Source organism: Oryx dammah, unplaced genomic scaffold (genome assembly GCF_014754425.2).
Source record: "Oryx dammah isolate SB20612 unplaced genomic scaffold, SCBI_Odam_1.1 HiC_scaffold_23, whole genome shotgun sequence".
NCBI classification, from domain to species: Eukaryota; Metazoa; Chordata; class Mammalia; order Artiodactyla; family Bovidae; genus Oryx; species Oryx dammah.
Genome location: NW_024070207.1, coordinates 12,953,969 through 12,975,583, shown reverse-complemented (window position 1 = coordinate 12,975,583; position 21,615 = coordinate 12,953,969). Strand labels below are relative to the sequence as shown.

At 40.6% G+C, this 21,615-nt stretch overlaps 1 protein-coding gene across 1 annotated transcript in view; it reads right to left on the bottom strand.

Annotated features, from left to right (window-relative positions):
* The window catches only part of TBC1D8B (TBC1 domain family member 8B), a 76,148-nt gene extending 65,454 nt beyond the window's left edge, over positions 1-10,694 (bottom strand). Inside the window, exon 1 of the mRNA XM_040265022.1 lies at positions 10,391-10,694. Within this exon, the coding sequence (XP_040120956.1) occupies positions 10,391-10,520 (130 nt within the window). The 5' untranslated portion in view covers positions 10,521-10,694. The remainder of the gene's footprint in view (positions 1-10,390) is intronic.
* Positions 10,695-21,615: the final 10,921 nt, after the last annotated feature.

Genomic DNA, 21,615 nt, shown 5'->3' with positions numbered 1-21,615 from the left:
GGAAAACTGGGCAGATTTTCTAACATAAAAGTAATATAAAATCCATGTCATAGCTGTACAGCAACATGGGAAACAGTATAGTCCCCTTTATTTTATTAATTTTTAGCTTATTTTACATCCATACTCCTTCCACAGCTGCCCATCAGAAGCATGGCCTTTCGCCAGCTGAATGGTTATTTCTTCTTCAAGTATTATGTTTTAAAAAATATAACAAAGACAACTAGAGTTACACACACTCTTTGACACCACTCAGAAAGACAAGTGATGCTTGTATCTACAGAAGCACTGTCTGAGGACTTCTGGGTTTGGGGCAATAACATATCAAAAGGAAATGCTGTCCTGCTATTTTAGTCTAAGTCCTGTTAAATATCACTGTTTTGATTTTGCAGTGTTATCACTGCATATTGTATAGATCATGGCATCCAGTCACATCACTTCATGGCAAATAGAGGGGGCGGGGAAGTGGAAACAGTGGCAGATTTCATTTTCTTGGGCTCCAAAATCATTGGCTGCAGCCACAAAATTCAAAGATGCCTGCTCCATCAAAGAAAAGCTATGACAAACCTAGACAGCATATTAAAAAGCAGAGACATCACTTTGCCAACAAATGTCTGTCCAGTCAAAGCTATTTCTCATCCAGTAGTCATGTATGGATGTGAGAGTAGGACCATAAAGAAGGCTGAGCACCAAAGGATTGATGCTTTTGAACTGTGGTGTTGGAGAAGACTCTTGAGAGTCCCTTGGACAACAAGGGAATCAAACCAGTCAATCCTAAAGGAAATCAGTCACGAATATTCATTGGAAGGACTGATGCTGAAGCTCCAATACTCTGGCCACCTGATACGAAAAGGTGACTCAGTGGAAAAGACCATGATGCTGAGAAAGACTGAAGGCAGGAGGAGAAGGGAGTGACACAGGGTGAGATGTTTGGATGGTATCATTGGCTCAATGGACCTGAGTTTGAGCAAACTCCAGGAGATGGTGCAGGACAGGAAAGCCTGGCATGCTGCAGTCCATGGGGTTGCAAAGAGTTGGATATGACTGAGTGACTGAACAAAAACTACTCCAAATCAATTTCTGTAAGTTGTCGTTCAGTCATGAAGTCATGCCTGATTCTTTGTGACCCCATGGACTACACCATGCCAGGCTTCTCTGTCCTTCACCATCTCCCAGAGTTTGCTCAAACTCATGTCCATTGAACCAATGATGCCATCCAACCATCTCATTCTCTGTCGCCCCCTTCTCCTCCTGCACTCAATCTTTCTCAACATCATGGTTTTTTCCAGTGAATCAGCTCTTCATATCAGGTGGCCAAAGTATTGGAGCTTCAGCATCAGTCTTTCCAATGCGTATTCAGGGTTGATTTCCTTTAGGATTAACTGGTTTGATCTCCTTGCTATCCAAAGGACTCCCAAGAGTCTTCTCCAGCACCACAGTTCAGCACTAAGGGCTTCCCTCATAGCTCAGTTGGTAAAGAATCTGCCTGTAATGCAGGAGACCCTGGTTCGATTCCTGGGTTGGGAAGATCTGCTGGAGAAGGGATAGGCTACCCACTCCAGTATTCTTGGGCTTCCCTGGGGGCTCAGCTGGTAAAGAATCTGCCTGCAATGCAGGAGACCTGGGTTTGACCCCTGGGTTGGGAAGATCCCTTGGAGTAGGGAAAGGCTACCCACTCCAGTATTCTGGCCTGGAGAATTCCATGGACTGTGCAGCCCATGGGGTTGCAAAGAGTCAGATACCACTGAGTGACTTTCACTTTCAAGCCTTCTTTATGGTCCAACTCTCACATCCGTACATGACTACTAGAGAAACCATAGCTTTGACTATACAAACCTTTGTCGGATACAACATGGGAAAAGTAATTACCAGAAAAAAATGGTACAAATATAGATCTTTATTTGCTCTTCAGGTAAAGAAAATGGCACTAACAAAGACAGAAATATAGATCAATGGAACAACATAGAAAGCTCAGAGATAAATCCATGTACCTATGGACACCTTATCTTTGATAAAGGAGGCAAAAATATACAATGGAGAAAAGACAATCTCTTTAACAAGTGGTACTGGGAAAACTGGTCAACCACGTGTAAAAGAATGAAACTAGAACACTTTCTAACACCATACACAAAGATAAACTCAAAATGGATTAAAGTTCTAAATGTAAGACTAGAAACTATAAAACTCTTAGAGGAAAACACTGGCAGAACACTCTCTGACATAAATCACGGCAAGATTCTCTAGGACCCACCTCCCAAAAGAAACTAAAGACGTATATATAGAAAACTATAAAACACTGGTGAAAGAAATCAAAGAGGACACTAATAGATGGAGAAATATACCATGCTCATGGATTGGAAGAATCAATATAGTGAAAATGAGTATACTACCCAAAACAATCTATAGATTCAATGTAATCCCTATCAAGCTACCAATGGTATTTTTCATAGAGCTAGAACAAATAATTTCACAATTTGTATGGAGATACAAAAAACCTCGAATAGCCAAGGCAATCTTGAGAAAGAAGAATGGAATTGGAGGGATCAACCTGCCTGACTTCAGGCTCTACTACAAAGCCACAGTCATCAAGACAGTATGGTACTGGCACAAAGACAGAAATATAGATCAATGGAACAAAACAGAAAGCCCAGAGATAAATCCACACACCTATGGACACCTTATCTTTGACAAAGGAGGCAAGAATATACAATGGAGAAAAGACAATCTCTTTAACAAGTGGTGTTGGGAAAACTGGTCAACCACTTGTAAAAGAATGAAACTAGATCACTTTCTAACACCACACACAAAAATAAACTCAAAATGGATTAAAGATCTAAACATAAGACTAGAAACGATAAAACTCCTAGAGGAGAACATAGGCAAAACACTCTCCGACATAAATCACAGCAGGATCCTCTATGATCCACCTCCCAGAATATTGGAAATAAAAGCAAAAATAAACAAATGGGACCTAATTAAAATTAAAAGCTTCTGCACAACAAAGGAAACTATAAGCAAGGTGAAAAGACAGCCTTCAGAATGGGAGAAAATAATAGCAAATGAAGCAAATGACAAACAACTAATCTCAAAAATATACAAGCAACTTATGCAGCTCAATTCCAGAAAAATAAATGACCGAATCAAAAAATGGGCCAAAGATCTAAATAGACATTTCTCCAAAGAAGACATACAGATGGCTAACAAACACATGAAAGATGCTAACATCACTCATTATCAGAGAAATGCAAATCAAAACCACAATGAGGTACCATTTCACACCAGTCAGAATGGCTGCGATCCAAAAGTCTACAAGCAATAAATGCTGGAGAGGGTGTGAAGATAAGGGAACCCTCTTACACTGTTGGTGGGAATGCAAACTAGTACAGCCACTATGGAGAACAGTGTGGAGATTCCTTAAAAAATTGGAAATAGAACTGACTTATGACCCAGCAATCCCACTGCTCGGCATACACACTGAGGAAACCAGAACTGAAAGAGACACATGTACCCCAATGTACATTGCAGCACTGTTTACAATAGCCAGGACATGGAAGCAACCTAGATGTCCATCAGCAGATGAATGGATAAGAAAGCAGTGGTACATATACACAATGGAGTATTACTCAGCCATTAAAAAGAATATATCTGAGTCAGTTCTAATGAGTTGGATGAAACTGGAGCCGATTATACAGAGTGAAGTAAGCCAGAAAGAAAAACACCAATACAGTATACTAACGCATATATATGGAATTTAGAATGATGGTAATGATAACCCTGTATGTGAGACAGCAAAAGAGACACAGATGTATAGAACAGACTTTTGGACTCTGTGGGAGTGGGAGAGGGTGGGATGACTTGGGAGAATGGCATTGAAACATGTATAATATCATATATGAAACGAATCTCCAGTCCAAGTTCGATGCATGATACTGGATGCTTGGGGCTGGTGCACTGGGACGACCCAGAGGGATGGTACGGGGAGGGACCAGAGGGAGGGGGGTTCAGGATGGGGAACACGTGTATACCTGTGGCAGATTCATGTTGATGTATGGGAAAACAACTACAATATTGTCAAGTAATAACCTCCAATTAAAATAAATAAATTTATATTAAAAAAACCAAAAATAAACAAATGGGACCTTATTAAACTCAAAAGCTTTTGCACAATGAAGGAAACTATAAGCAAGGTGAAAAGGCAGCCTTCAGAATGGGAGAAAATAATAGCAAACGAAGCAACTGACAAAAAATTAATCTTCAAAATATACAAGCAGTTCATGCAGCTCAATACCAGAAAATCGAAAAATCCAATCAAAAAGTGGGCCAAAGAACTAAACGGACATTTCTCCAAAGACATACAGATGGCTAATAAACACATGAAAAGATGCTCAATATCACTCATTGTTAGAGAAATACAAATCAAAATCACAATGAGGTATCATCACACACTGGTCAGAATGGCTGCCATCAAAAAGTCTACAAACAGTAAATGCTGGAGAGGGTGTGGAGAAAAGGGAACCCTCTTACACTGCTGGTGGGAATGCAAACTAGTACAGCCACTGTGCAGAACAGTGTGGAGATTCCTTAAAAAACTGGAAACAGAACTGCCATATGACCCAGCAATCCCACTGCTGGGCATACACACGGAGGAAACCAGAACTGAGAGACACATGTACCCCAATGTTCACTGCAGCACTGTTTACAATAGCTAGGACCTGGACGCAACCTAGATGTCCATCAGCAGATGAATGGATAAGGAAGTTGTGGTACATATACACAATGGAGTATTACTCAGCTATAAAAAACAATGCATTTGAGTCAGTTCTAATGAGGTGGATGAAACTGGAGCCTATGATACAGAGTGAAGTAAGTCAGAAAGAGAAACACCAATACAGTATATTAACACATATATGTGGAATTTAGAAAGATGGTAACAATGATCCTATATGCAAGGCAGCAAAAGAGACACAAGTGTAAAGAATAGATTTTTGGACTATGTGGAAGAAGGGGAGTGTGGGATGATTTGAGAGAATAGCACTGAAACATGTACATTACCATATGTGAAATAGATAGAGAGTGTAAGTTTGATGCATGAATCAGGGCACTCAAAGCCAGTGCTCTGGACAGCCTAGAGGGATGGAGTGGGGAGAGAGGGGGGTTCAAGATCGGGGGGCACATGTGTACTCGTGGGTGATTCATGTTGAAGTAAGGCAAAAAACACCACAATATTGTAAATAAATTATCCTTCAATTTAAATTAATTAATTAAAAATGCCACTAAACAAATCATTCCTTTATCAACAGATAAATGAGTGTCAAATGTTTCATCAGTTGCTCACAAGTTTCAAAACGCAATTGACTCATGTAACAGTGCCGTGAGATACTGAAGATAAGTTCTGTTCCCAGTTTACACGTGACAAAGCTTTTATAAAACAATCACAACTAAACAGACACATAAAAATATTAAAGAATCAGGAAAGATAAAGGAAATAGGGTCAATGGGGTACATGGAATCACCGGACTAGGTGGTGCATTCATGCATTTGTGGATTTTGGCTTGTAGTTGACTTACTAAAAAGAAAAATCTCATGAGGAGACACTGTGCTCACTTCCCTTTCTGGGACATTTTGATACAGGTGAAATTAAGTAAAAATTACCTTCAAAGATTTCTTTGGATGATATGACAAGAACAGGTCTGTAGGTTTTGAAAAATGAAGCTTGGTCAGTGTCATCACTTCTTAGTATTCTGTTTTCATTAGAACAAAATCTACTTGACATTAAATATTAATTTCCCATTTACATTATAAACCTCCAATATCTTAACCAAAAAAAAGAAAAGAAATCGACTTCTTTGCCCACAAGCCAGATCATTATCACTTTAACTCTTGAGGATTGAGGATTCATGACCCTAAGGTGAACTGGAGTGGTGGTTCCCAGGCTACACTTAAGGGAGGAAAGACCCTAGCAGCAAGCAGAGAAGGGAAAAGGGCAAGAGAGCAGTATATTAACAGGTATGTGAAGAAAGGCCTGAAGCTCACAGGTATGCACTCAATAATCCTTCCGTTACTACCTAGAAAGAGTGATGACACTGACAATCCTTTATGTCTCAAAACCTCCTGCAAAGCTGTCCTTCATCATTCTACAAGATCTTTAAAGCCAACTGTTTACTGGATTTCACATGGATACTCGTTCCAGGAAGGGAAGACGAGAGGGGAGCATACAGTGTGATTTGCCTCCCTAGGGGTTGCCCCATGGGATTTTTCTCTTCAATAAACCAAAATGATATTTATTAATTTACACTGTGGTGGGGCGGGGGTGGTGGACTGGGTGGGAGGGTTGATCTTTCCTTACGTAAAATGAAATGTCAAGGCCACTATTTAGCACCCAGGTCCCAGTAATGAGATATCTGGAAGGCCAAAATTTTATCAGCTGGTTCCTTTGTGAGTATGGCATGCAGGAATATTTTGCAAAGGAAAACTTGAGAACGTTTTCAGAGTTGGGTCCTTGAGTTGGGAATAGGGAAAAGGGAGAGAAAAGCCTTGTATTTTTGAGGGATGGTCATGAAGAACTTTTTAAAAGGCTACCTAATTGATTTTTATGTGTGTGTTGATTTATGATAACTCACATAGTGATTTCTTAAGTTTATATAAATATCATAAAATGGGAAGCTCATTTCAAATATTATCATGTTCTAGTGTTTACAGATGGTTTAATTTCAAAGTAGCGGTGCCAAGATGCAAAAAGGGATAAGGAAACATCCTCCATTTTCATGTTTTATTTCTTAGTCTAGTTCTACATCACAAAAAAGTAAGGTCTACTGAAGGAGACTGTCAGTCAACACACAAAAACCTGCTCACACTATTCACATATGGAAAATTCAAGAGTAAAATACTGGGTCTTCCCTGGTGGTCCAGTGACTAAGACTCTGAGCTCCCAATGCAGGGAGCCAGGGTTCAAACCCTGGTCAGGGAACTAGATCCCACATGCTGCAACTAAGAGCCAGTGCAGGCAAATAAATAAAAATTTCTAAAAAAGAGTAAAATACTCTCAACAAACTATCTAAATTAAAGCTTCCTAATTGGCAGACCTTCCTAGGTCCCATACTAGAGTACTTAATAGAATGCAGCCCCATAATTTCACTCATGTAGTAGCTACCATCTGACAAGCAAATTGTTGATTTGTGCTTAATAAGCCAAATATGCATAAATTATTTTTAATTACATAAAGCCAAGTGGTAAGTGCCAGAGAAAAGTCATTACCCTTATCATCCAGGAGGAACAAGGAATACTGCAAGGTAACTGCAAAAATCTAGAAGGGTGAATTACTTCTTTAATGAAAATCACTTTATCTGAAAAATAATCTTATGTATAAAAAATTTTTCACAAGATATTCTACCCTGCTGGGAACTAGGACAATTAAGTAAGATACAGTTAGGCAAATGCTAAGTAATCTTACCAAATGCTAAGATATCCACTAGAAGTGTTTCAGAAAATTTAGAAAAGGACTTCAGAATTCTAACTTCCAAGTTAGTCACCTGCTAAAACCATCCTAGGGTTCTCTGTGGATCCAATTCCATTACTAGAATTTTTTTTTAAAAAAGAGCCAACTAACTTCTCCAAATCCACAGCTAAATTCATTACTTTGGTGGTGCTTATTGCCAATTATCACATGGCCAAGAAATGAAATCTTAAAAAAAAGTACAATATTAGCATCTCTAGGTGTTCATTTTCTTCATTAAAATAAAATGTATAAACGAAACTCTTAAAGGGGGAGCATGTAGCATTGGATTTTAGCAAACAAAATGGACAAAGGCAAGCTTATACTGGCACAGAATCAATCTCCTATGAGAGTGAATCCAAATGTGTATTTGTGGTAAAGCACAGCAAAGCTGTTGGGTTCACAATTTTAAGAATACAGTAATTGAGCAGCCATGGAAATCAGCACACACTTTTGCTCTGGACCAAAAAGAACCAAATAAACCTTAAAAACACCTCCTTGCTCCATTCTGATCCATTTTAATTTACATGAACTATAATAGTGGTAGCTCTCATGTGGTAATTTCAACCATTCTACCACACCACAGATGAAGACAAATATGCTGAGATACGAACTGACCACAAAAATGGGGCTATACCTGTTCTCATCATACAGGTGTGGCAGAAATCTTGGTTTATTTCTTAAGACAAACCCTCTCTTCTTTTACAGAGATGGGGCTAGAGTAAATGCGAATGGGTGGGAGACAGATAAGAAACTGGTGCAACTGATGCATGCTTTAAGAAAAAGCATGTCAAAGGAATTCCTCTGTGGTCCAGTGGTTGTGACTCCCGGGCTCTCGATGACAAGGGGCCTGGGTTCAATCCCTGGTCAAGAAACTAAAATCCCACAAGTCACGCGGCAACAAACAAACAAACACTACAGCGTCAAATGAAAACCCAAATAAAACAAAGACTGATTATATAAAGAAAATTTGCAACAAGTAAAAACATATTTACTACTACATAATAGTGATTTGATTCTCAAAAATCTGATTTACCTATTACTTTTCAGGAACACAGTAGTTGTAACAAAGTGACATAACAGGAGCAACAGAAAATTTCTGGTCAAATAAAATTATGGGGAACCAAAATTTTATGCTGTAACACTGGGCTGGAAAATATATTTTAAATATATTCTGATCTGTTTTCAATGGACTCAAATGGGCAAATTACATCACTGGGTAATTATGAACATTGATTCTCAAATTTTAATCTGGAAAATATATAAATCTATTAAATGGAAAGACTCCTCTGCAAAATAACACTTCTAATTTTTGAAAATTATAAAGTGGCAAAACATGAAGTTTAATCAGGTAATTTTTGTGGTGGTATTTTCAAGAGGGCTCTTTTAGAAGCTGAATAGGACGAATAGGTCCTGCAAGATATTTTTTTAAATGTCCCATAGGACCTCAGAATTCTCACCACACTAGCCGGATCTTGAGAAAAAAAGCAAATAATAGCACATGTTCAGCACCATCTCAACAATACACATTGATTTAGTGCCTGTAATCTTTCATTTCATCCTCTCAACACTGAGGTAGACACCATTTAACAGAAGAAAAAAAGCAATGCCTTCAGTTATTCGGTTCTAATTACAATTTGCCTGGTTTAGCAGCTACAGGTCATAATTATAATTTGCCTGGTTTGCTGATTATTTCCCTCAAACCCGACTCTCTGCCACTTATCTCGATTATGATCACTTCAAAGACAGGGAACTGAATATTAATTATCTTTGTGTACTAGCATTCCATATGGCACACAGTAGGCTCTTAAGGTTGAATGAATGAAATAATTTGTTGAACATCATTCAACAGCAGACCATGATGGGACTAACAAGCAGGTTTTGAGACACTTCCTTCTCATTCCATCTCGCTGCTGAATTAATCCTGGACCATCACTTCAAGGCCACAAAATCGAACTAGAAGTTGTCACGAAAATAAGCTCTGGTCTCTCCAGTGACCAAAAGTTTGCACCAAAAGTTTGCACCTGCCCAGGAAGGCTGGTCTCAAAGCAAAGTACCCAGACTAGACATAAATAGAGTTCTTGATTCGTAAATCAAAGAAGTGAAGGCAGGATGAATTAGGCGGGAAGAGAAACTTCCGTTAGTTCAATCGGTTTGCTTTACAACCTTGGCTCTGAAAGAAAGGGCAGCCAGCGCCAAACACTAAAGAGAGAAACAAGTACAACGGTTACTTTGGGAGGGGATCCCAAGGATCGAAAACTTGGAGACAAAGTGAAAAACGCTAAATGGGGAGGAATTAGCAATTCTGAGACCTACTCCTCACCTTCCCCCCGCACTCAGACTCTCTCCACCCACCCCGCCCAACCCCGACTCCCGAATCTCTCTTTTGACGCTGATCCCCCTAGATGTGATTGGAGTTCCTCCCTTTCTCCTCATCCGTCCTCCCACACAATTACCCGCCACCCCCACCCCCAGGATGGTGGCTAAAGATGGGGGAGGAGGGGAGGTTGTGGGAAAAAGTTAAGTGCACAACTGCGAACTGGCCCTGATCACTAGCCTAAAAGCGATCTGCCCACGTCTAACGCTTGTCACCAGCCCCCTCCCCCATGGGTACTCTGCCTCTGAAAAAGCCCCTCCTTTACCTCAGATTCTTCCTTGGCTTCAGAAAGAACCCTCTGCTCCCTTTCGCCGTCCCACCCAAAGAGCGATTGCTGGTCCAGGGAGGCGTTCTTAGGACTCAGTGAGGGCGACAGAAAGGTGGTGGCAGGGGGAGAAGAATCCGACTCCCACCCACCCCCACCCTCCCCGCCCAGGGTTTAGAACCAGGCGGCGGGCGGCGACGAGTAACTGCCTCACCTCCTTGAAGTACCAGCAAGGGTGGGGGTAATGGCCACAGCTTACCTGTGAGTCCCCCGCCGCCTTCCTCCCCGTAGCCCCGACGCCGCTGCAGCACGAAGTAGTCATTGGACCTTTCCATCATCCACAGCTTCAGCGCATTTTTCAGGAGCACTTCCTCGGGCTTCAGCCACATCGTGAAGAACTTTATGCCGCCCTGGAGCAGCCACCCAGATACCCTCCTCACCTCACCCCTCCACTCTTTTCCTCCCCTCTACTTCTCCTCCCACTAAATCTCCCTCAGGCGGCAGCCGCTGGAGTTCTGCTTTCCCACACTTCCCCCAACCCTCCCTTCTCTCCCACGTAGGCAGCGAGATTGCCAATTCCCTCCCACAGCGCTAACGCCCGACTGGGAAATAGTCCTGTTCTTTTCCCTTCTGGGAATTGTAGTTTGCTTTCCGCTTTTCTGTACTCAAGCACCTGGAGCACAGGACTACACTTCCCACAATCCATTGGGGTGATAACTGGGTGCGCGTGCTTTCAAAGCGAGTCAAGGCAACAGTTAGGTGGATTTTGACAATCGAAAGTTTAAAGCGGTTTTTGGAGCGAATAAGTGAGGCCCGGGTATAGAGGTGGTGTTTCTTCTCATCCTTTTACAGCTGAGGCTGTTAAACTGTAGTAAATAGTTTCCGGAATTTGGGAGTAACGAACGGCCATTCTGGGAAGGAGCTGTAGCGGTAATTAACGTTTTGTTGTTGTTGAATAGCTCAGTCGTGTCCAACTCTTTGCGACCCCATTGACTGTAGCCCACCAACCAGGCTCCTCTGTCCATGGAATTCTCCAAGCAAGAATACTGGAGTGGGTTGCCATTTCCTTCTCCAGAACTAACGTTTAATGAGTTCTTGCTGCTGCTGCTGCTGCTGCTGCTAAGTCGCTTCAGTCGTGTCCGACTCTATGCGACCCCGTAGACGGAAGCCCACCAGGCTCCCCAGTCGCTGGGATTCCCCAGGCAAGAACACTGGAGTGGGTTGCCATTTCCTGCTCCAATACATGAAAGTGAAAAGAGAAAGTGAAGTCGCTCAGTCCTGTCCGACTCTTAGCGACCCCATGGACTGCAGCCCACCAGGCTCCTCCGTCCATGGGATTTTCCAGGCAACAGTACTGGAGTGGGTTACCATTGCCTTCTCTTACTATGTACTAACGCGATTTCACTTACAATGTCTGACATAATCCTTACAGAAGTCTTACAATGTATATCTCATTCCCTACTCTGTACGTAAACAAATGTGCAGTCGGGTTCAGTGACTTAGCCAAAGTTACACAGAAAGTGGAGCCTGATACTGTTCATTGTCTGATTGAAAAATCTTTCTTGGATTTTCTGCCCATACAATAAAAATATAAAATCTCCAGAAACCATATAGTGTTTTTCATACCGTGTGCTCCTTCCTTCCCAGATTTGTTCTAAATATTGTAATCAGCCACAGAAAATGTCGTCCAACTTTGCTTTACTGGATATAATAATTTTTGAGCGATTTTTTTTCTTCAGTTCTTTAAGAATCCCTTTCAGGGCAGCCTGTACCTTGTTAATGATATGCAGCTGCTTAAACACTTTGAAGTCGGTACTTTGTGAGACATCATTATGAGAAATTATTTGAGGGACATTTTTATTTACTGCTGTCACTAAGCCCACCAGAATTAAAGAGGCTTCTCTGGTGGCTCAGACGGTAAAGAATCTGTCTGCAATGCAGGAGACCTGGGTTCAATCCCTGGGTCTGGAAGATCCTCTGGAGAAGAAAATGGCAACCCACTCCAGTATTCTTGCCTGGAGAACTCCATGGACAGAGGCTACAGTCCATGGGGTCGCAGAGTCAGATAAGACTGAGCGACTAACACACAACAACTGAAAGTGAAAACGTTTATAGGAAGGAAAGAGTTGAGAGGCAGCGTACAAAAAAGGGGGGGGGTCTCTTGGCAAGCTATATTGAGAATGAAGCCTCAAATATATGACTTAAAAAAATGGGGTGGGGCACACCCAGATGCCAAGGAGCCATAAAACTCTGCATCTGTGGCTTAACCCTCACAAAACGTGGGCCAGTTCAAAGAAAGCAGGTGTGTACCACAAGCAGGGATTTTTCTTGAAAGTGAAAAAAAGGGCCAATTTGGGATTCTTTTTTTCTAAAATGCAGTTATTAGTCCCAAGGCAGCTTTTTGGAGGCGGGGGGCGGGGTTGGTCGGCGTGAGGGGGGAGTGGTGGCAGTGGACAGCAATCTTCCCAGAGCTGGAACTGCAATGTATCCTTGGGGAAAGCCATCCTAATTTGGATATGTATTAAGGAAGATAATTTCTTAAATCTTCCTGGTGAAAGATCAGTAAATGTGGCAAATAAAAAGAGATGTGAAGTATCCTTTATTTTTTACCTTTCCCTTCCCCTTTTTACTTCCTCATCAAGCCACATTCTTTTCCAATACGCTTAAACTGTAAGAGTTGTAGCAAGGGCTGTGCAGAGCTGGATGATTCTTCTGTCTCTTTACTGGGCAACTCTATTCAGATAAACCCACATGCTCCCTGTTACAGAAGTGGACTCACTTTTGGCTTGGAGCAGGGCATTTAGAGAGCTCCTGCTGTAGTAAACATTTTGTTGATTATGTGAATAAAATAAAACACGTTTAAATTACTCCTGGAATATAACGTTTTGTCTTGATCATCTACTGTATTTCAAGCCTTTGTAAATAGAAGTATTTTTCTTAAAATGACTTAAAAAATAGACCATGTTACTCTTCAATTGTGTATATTAGTGTACATTGTTTTTAGAGAAGAAGGACAAGAATTACAAACTGCCATGGATATCACTGCTGGTACTGTGCTGGTAATATCTATATCTATCTATGACTGGATGCACAGATAGTCATTTGACCCTCATTAATAAACTTGTACATTTTAACATCCTTAATTTGCAGATGAACAGGAGGCTCAAAGAAATAAACTTGCCTAAAATCAGATAACTAAATAAATGGTGGAGCTAGGGTTTGAACCTGGGTTTGTCTGAGTACGATATGTCTGATAATATGGTTTATAGATACCTCAAAGACAATATGTCCAAAGCATAGTTTTTTTCTCTAGTATCCTCCCTCCCCAAAGTTGTCTCTTCTACTACATTCTCATAGTTCCGAGCACCACTGTTTACCAAGATGTTCAAGCTAAGAACCTTGGAATAGTCTTCCCTCCCCTCCTTTTTTACATTAAAAAAAATGAGGTGTTAGTTTCAGGTGTATAGCATGGTGATTCAGTTTTATATATATATATCAGATTACTTTCCATTATAGGTTACTATAAGATATTGAACCTTGTTCCCTGTGTTATACAGTAAATACTTATTGCTTGTCTATTTTATATATAATAGTGTGGATCTGTTAGTCCCATACTCCTAATTTATCTATCCCCCTTTCTTTTTGGGGAAAAGTGTTTTCTGTATCTGTGAGTCTATTTGTTTTATAAATAGATTAATTTTTATTGTTATCCTATATTTGTCTTTCTATGTCTGGTTTACTTCACTTAGTATGATATTTTATAGGTCCATCCATGTTACTACAGATGGTATTACTCCATTCCTTTTTTATGACTGAGTAATATTCCGTCGTGTGTGTTTATTTATATATATGTATACCACATCTTCTCTATCCATTCATTTGTTGATGGGCACTTAGGTTGTTTCTACATCTTGGTTATTATGAATAGTGTTGCTATGAACACTGGGGTGCATGTAAGGAACCTGAGAATAGTCTTAAACTTCCTACTCTCACCACCTGCACTGTTACACACACACACTACTCTACTCTTTTTTTTTTCAAAAGTCCATTCTACCCTCCTATTATCCCTTCAGATAAGCCTCACATCACTTTTCTGCTGCACTGTAATAGTCTCCCAACTCATTTGTCTACTACCATGCTCGTTTTCTGATTTATCCAAGCCGCATATTTATGGACACAATGTTATACTATGCAGGGCTGAATACCCCATTTATCCAAAATTCAGTCTCCCAGCTGACTCAGCCTTCTAAATCAGAGTCTCAAACACCTATGTGAAAGGTACTGGGAAACACCAAATAGCATTTCCAAACCCTGTGCCATGGAAAGGCTTAGGCTGTCACTCAAGATTCCATGGACTCTTATTTGAAGTGAATTTCACAAGCTTAGTTGATATTTTACAGTCTGAAGCAGGTTTAGAAGCAGTAAGATTCAAAACAGGTGGAGCATTGCTAGAGGAGAGCCATCGAAAACTTTAGTACTCAAAGTACAGACCCTGGACCACCAAAATCTGCATTATCAGGGATCTTGCTATTAGGTTGGTGCAAAAGTGAAAGAAATTCAGAATCTCAGAACCCATTCCAGGCCTTAGAATGAGAGCGTGCATTTTAACAAGATCCTGGTAGTTTGTAGGAATATTAAAGTTTTAGATTCTCTAATTGAGTGGTGGCTGCGCAGGCACAGGAGGGCCTAGAGGAGCTATCCCATGTTGAAGGTCAGGAACAGTGGCGGTAAGGAGATACCCCTCGTTCAAGGTAAGGAGCAACAGCTGTGCTTTGCTGGAGCAGCCATGAAGACATACCCCACGCCCAAGGTAAGAGAAACCCAAGTAAGATGGTAGGTGTTGCAAGAGGGCATCAGAAGGCAGACACACTGAAACCATACTCACAGAAAACTAGTCAATCTAATCACACTAGGGCCACAGCCTTGTCTAACTCAATGAAACCAAGCCATGCCCGTGGGGCAACCCAAGACGGGTGGGTCATGATGGAGAGGTCTGACAGAATGTGGTCCACTGGAGAAGGGAATGGCAAACCACTTCAGTATTCTTGCCTTGAGAACCCCATGAACAGTGTGAAAAGGCAAAATGATAGGATACTGAGAGAGGTACTCCCCAGGTCATTAGGTGCCCAATATGCTACTGGAGATCAGTGGAGAAATAACTCCAGAAAGAATGAAGGGATGGAGCCAAAGCAAAAACAATACCCAGCTGTGGATGTGACTGGTGATAGAAGCAAGATCCGATGCTGTAAAGAGCAATATTGCATAGGAACCTGGAATGTCAGGTCCATGAATCAAGGCAAATTGGAAGTGGTCAAACAAGAGATGGCAAGGGTGAACGTCGACATTCTAGGAATCAGCGAACTAAAATGGACTGGAATGGGTGAATTTAACTCAGATGACCATTATATCCACTACTGTGGGCAGGAATCCCTCAGAAGAAATGGAATAGCCATCATGGTCAACAAAAGAGTCCGAAATGCAGTACTTGCATGCACTCCCAAAAACGACAGAATGATCTCTGTTCGTCTCCAAGGCAAACCATTCAATATCACAGTTATCCAAGTCTATGCCCCAAGCAGTAACGCTGAAGAAACTGAAGTTGAACGGTTCTATGAAGACCTACAAGACCTTTTAGAACTAACACCCAGAAAAGATGTCCTTTTCATTATAGGGGACTGGAATGCAAAAGTAGGAAGTCAAGAAACACCTGGAGTAACAGGCAAATTTGGCCTTGGAATGCAGAATGAAGACTAATAGAGTTTTGCCAAGAAAATGCACTGGTCATAGCAAACACCCTCTTCCAACAACACAAGGCTCTACACATGGACATCACCAGATGGTCAACACCGAAATCAGATTGATTATATTCTTTGCAGCCAAAGATGGAGAAGCTCTATACAGTCAACAAAAAAACAAGACCAGGAGCTGACTGTGGCTCAGATCATGAACTCCTTATTACCAAATTCAAACTCAAATTGAAGAAAGTAGGGAAAACCGCTAGACCATTCAGGTATGACCTAAATCAAATCCCTTATGATTATACAGTGGAAGTGAGAAATAGATTTAAGGGCCTAGATCTGATAGATAGAGTGCCTAATGAACTATGGAAAGAGGTTCATGACATTGTACAGGAGACAGGGATCAAGACCATCCCCATGGAAAAGAAATACAAAAAAGCAAAATGGATGTCTGGGGAGGCCTTACAAATAGCTGTGAAAAGAAGAGAGGCAAAAAGCAAAGGAGAAAAGGAAAGATATAAGTATCTGAATGCAGAGTTCCAAAGAATAGCAAGAAGAGATAAGAAAGCCTTCTTCAGCGATCAGTGCAAAGAAATAGAGGAAAACAACAGAATGGGAAAGACTAGAGATCTCTTCAAGAAAATTGGAGATACCAAGGGAATATTTCATGCAAAGATGGGCTCGATAAAGGACAGAAATGGTATGGACCTAACAGAAGCAGAAGATATTAAGAAGAGGTGGCAAGAACACACGGAAGAACTGTACAAAAAAGATCTTCACGACCCAGATAATCATGATGATGTGATCACTAATCTAGAGCCAGACATCTTGGAATGTGAAGTCAAGTGGGCCTTAGAAAGCATCACTACGAACAAAGCTAGTGGAGGTGATGGAATTCCAGTTGAGCTGTTTCAAATCCTGAAAGATGATGCTGTGAAAGTGCTGCACTCAATATGCCAGCAAGTTTGGAAAACTCAGCAGTGGCCACAGGACTGGAAAAGGTCAGTTTTCATTCCAATCCCAAAGAAAGGCAATGCCAAAGAATGCTCAAACTACCGCACAATTGCACTCATCTTACACGCTAGTAAAGTAATGCTCAAAATTCTCCAAACCAGGCTTCAGCAATATGTGAACCATGAACTTCCTGATGTTCAAGCTGATTTTAGAAAAGGCAGAGGAACTAGAGATCAAATTGACAACATCCACTGGATCATGGAAAAAGCAAGAGAGTTCCAGAAACACATCTATTTCTGCTTTATTGACCATGCCAAAGCCTTTGACTGTGTGGATCACAATAAACTGTGGAAAATTCTTCAAGAGATGGGAATACCAGACCACCTGACCTGCCTCTTGACAAATCTGTATGCAAGTCAGGAAGCAACAGTTAGAATTGGACATGGAACAACAGACTGGTTCCAAGTAGGAAAAGGAGTACGTCAAGGCTGTATATTGTCACCCTGCTAATTTAACTTATATGCAGAGTACATCATGAGAAACGCTGGACTGGAAGAAACACAAGCTGGAATTCAAGATTGCTGGGAGAAATATCAATAACCTCAGATATGCAGATGACACCAGCCTTATGGCAGAAAGTGAAGAGGAGCTAAAAAGCCTCTTGATGAAAGTGAAAGAGGAGAGCAAAAAAGTTGGCTTAAAGCTCAACATTCAGAAAACGAAGATCATAGCATCTGGTCCCATCATTTCATGGGAAATAGATGGGGAAACAGTAGAAACAGTGTCAGACTTTATTTTTTTGGGCTCCAAAATCACTGCAGATGGTGACTGCAGCCATGAAATTAAAAGACGCTTACTCCTTGGAAGAAAAGCCATGACCAACCTAGATAGTATATTCAAAAGCAGAGACATTATTTTGCCGACTAAGGTCCGTCTAGTCAAGGCTATGGTTTTTCCTGTGGTCATGTATGGATATGAGAGTTGGACTGTGAAGAAGGCTGAGCGCCGAAGAATTGATGCGTTTGAACTGTGGTGTTGGAGAAGACTCTTGAGAGTCCCTTGGACTGCAGTCCATTCTGAAGGAGATCAACCCTGGGATTTCTTTGGAAGGAATGTTCCTAAAGCTGAAGCTCCAGTACTTTGGCCAACTCATGCGAAGAGTTGACTCACTGGAAAAGACTCTGATGCTGGGAGGGATTGGGGGCAGGAGGAGAAGGGGACGATAGAGGATGAGATGGCTGGATGGCATCACGGACTCGATGGACATGAGTCTGAGTCATCTCTGGGAGATGGTAATGGACAGGGAGGCCTGGCGTGCTGCGATTCATGGGGTTTCAAAGAGTCGGACATGACTGAGCGACTGAACTGAACTGCTGTTTCCATACAAATTGTAAAATTATTTGTTCTATGTTGTGGTCCTTTAATGGAACAGAACTTGGTGGTCTGGAGTCGACGATAAGAAAATGAAAGAGAGAGAGAGAGAGAAAGATATGGGGACCCAAGCTCTGATGGAGCAAGGGTGCTTTATCAGCAGAAATGTAGGCTTATATATCTTTAGTAAGATGATTACTCAGCTATTACACAGGATGAAATTTTATCAATAGCCACAATATGGATAGTCTAATACATACAAGGTCGCTGACGCTGAAAAGAGTCACTGAAGGGAGTTACTGAAAGGAATCCAAGCAGATACCGTTTCCCACGACCTCAGTCCTGAGAATTGCACACAGCTCTACTCATTCTCAGAATAGGAACTGATAAGGAACGGAGAATCCTTGAGAAATAGAAAACAGCATACAGGAATCCTCCTGTTAAATGTTTCCTGACAATTTGCCCTTATTTATTATATTTGTTAAAGGGTCTTGACTAATTGAGTTTGTTTAGTTTTAACAATTTTTGCATAAAGGCAATGGTAAATAAGACATATAATTGTAACAAAAGGAAGGGGAATACAAGCTTGTATGAAATATGATTGATTATAATGAAAGAAATAGTTACTATGACTATAATTATTCTCTGTGAAATGTCCAGTCTAAGTTCTAAGTTCTTTGGTGTTCACGGCAAGTTTCCAGATGTCTCATTGTTCAGTCCCAATCTGTTTATTGAGGACAATTCGAGGATGAGGGGGTGTCATTTTATCGTCAAGCCAGCCAAGAAGTCCTTTGTCATGGTGATGTTTTATCATAGTATTAGTAACTTTTTATGTTACTTGAGTATCATAGTCATACATAGTACTGTGCAGTTAGATAACCACATACCATGGGGTCTCCAATCGACAATTGTATGACTAGCCATAAACATTAATTTTCTTGATTTTGGATTTTGGTCTCTTTTGATATCCTGTTCATGTCTAACTGTCTACCTATTTTCCTTTTTAGGCATTTGGGAATCCAGTCTCAGGGGAAAGGGGGCAATGACCACTCTGGCTTTTTCAGGCTGTACAGGGGCATCATGGGGTTTTGAGTTTCCTTTGCCTGTTTTCTGTCAGGGTGTATTAACAGAGGGAGATGAGAGTCCAGGGAATGATAAGGTGACTTGTTTCAGCATTGTCTAGGTGTTGGTCAGGGAATATTTTTGTCATACTACCATTTGGAGATTTGTTGTATTCTGGAAGAAACACTTAACAAGAAAGTTAAAGGTATATGGCCCAAAGATTAAGAGAAGTAGAAAAGCTGTTTAGGGGCTACCAGGAGAACTAGGACCAGACATTGGTTTCATGACACTAATGTTTCTCTAGGTATGAGAAGATGCAAGAATTTGGGCTCATAAAATCTTTACCTGAAAACATCTGACTTTCTGAAGGCTGGTTTTTCTGGGGTTTTTTCCAGAGCATAGAGTGTCTTATTTTTGATTTCTACCCTGAACTCCTTTCAAGGGGTGTTGAAGGTCAGCAGCTTGCAGTGGTCATGATGTAATCTTTGTAGAGGCAGCTGGTGAGTATCAACTTTCAGTCAGTAGGGTCCCTTCATAGCCACATATTTGACCATGTTTGGGGGGCATTTTATGGCCATTGTGTCTCACAGTGTTGGGAAAGCTCATTCCCAGGTTTAGGGAAGATTCCATTGATAGGCCACTCAGTGTGCTGTTATTGGACCAGGCCTTGCAAGTAGCAAAAGTCTCTGGAACACTGTCTTACTAGCCTCTCTGTCCAGGAAAATATTTTCTCTTGTTGTTTTTTCCCATATCTAGAGTTACATTGTTACAATCATTAATCTCATATGGAACTGCATATCAGCATTATATCACAGGCTCAGTCATACATTTGTTAATGTAAGAAATTCTTCTGAAACAAGTGACATAGAAAATAAGATAGCTATAGTTAGCACTTATTAGTAAAGTCATGTCTTAAGAAATTTGTATCATGCATAAAACACTTTTCTACTTGTTATAAACCTTTTGTATACTTTTTGTATTTATCTGTACATATTTTTTTTCTCATATAGAACTTTCTTTCTGGGTTACACTTCCCACAAACGTTTTTTACACTTTCTGTATTCATCACTTTATTTGTCCATTCATAGAATAGCCATCTATAAGCCATACTTCTTTGTTTTCTTAATAAACTGTAATTTCATTTCTTACACCTTTTTTACTGAAAATATGTATAATACTTTTTTTTTAGAAACCATGAACTGTTGTTTAGCTCATTTATAAATTAACCTCAGCAATATTATCCAGAGAAGACATACATACATATCTAGACAGACAGAGATCTCATAGTTTTCTGCTTTAAAAGGTCTGTTTGTCTCCCACTTTTTTTTCTGGCTTGAAGTTGTACTAATCTGTCTAAGGCTGACATCTCAGGCAAAGTGGGTTGTCTATTTCAATAATGTGATAAGATATAAGCTTTTACCTAGGCATGTTTTTACCTAGGCATATTTTTGTTGTATCAAGGTTGGAGCTGTTGGGTCAGGAAGTCCCATGGGAGAATGAAGAGAGGGAGTACAAATAATTTTAGAGGTAAATCTAGTCTGTTGCGAGTAAGAAACTGTTTTTGTAGTTTATTTTGCACTAAATAGAGTTCCTCTTGTGTCTCTTGAGAAAGTGAATGAGGGCTCTTTAAATTAGGATCTCCTTTCATTAACTTTTCTAAGGTCTGTCAAGAGACGTCATTTGTTAGATTTCTTTTTTATTACAGAAATAGGAGAATTTCAAGGAGAGCGAGTAAGTCTAGCAAAGGAGAGACTTTTGGATTTGTGTCTGCTGGCAGAGGAGGAACATTTGGAGCAGCCGGGGAAGGGTTTGTAGGAAAGTTCTGAAATATTTTATGTTGTTCTAATTGGGCCTTTTGTAAAGTTTCATCATCTAATTCATATTTATGTAACAAGTTTTCTGTCTGTTGTCGAATATCATGAAGGCTAGAATTACCTTGAAATGGCAGAATTGCAGCTTTAATGAGAGCTCATAAGGGCCAGAAATCAATTGGAATATTTTTTCTCCATCTGGCGGCTCATTCAACATTTTCTTTGACCCAGTGCCAAATTTCTAAATCAAAACTGATTTTATCAGGGAACCAAGGATTACACTCAACCACTGTTTGAAGGCAAGCCTCTATTCGTTTGCATGAAACCAAAAGTCCCTGAGCTTTAAACAAATGGTGAAGTAAAGTAGAGAAATGATGGGGCTTTTCAGCCGTTTAATCCATGTCTGAGTACTTACCGACCTCAACAGGCCCTGAGTCACTCTGTCTGAAATGCCACATATACCAGGTCCCTATTCTGGGGGCCACTTGTTGCGGTCCTTTAATGGACTGGAACCTGGCAGTCCAGAGTCGATAATAAGAAAGTGAAAG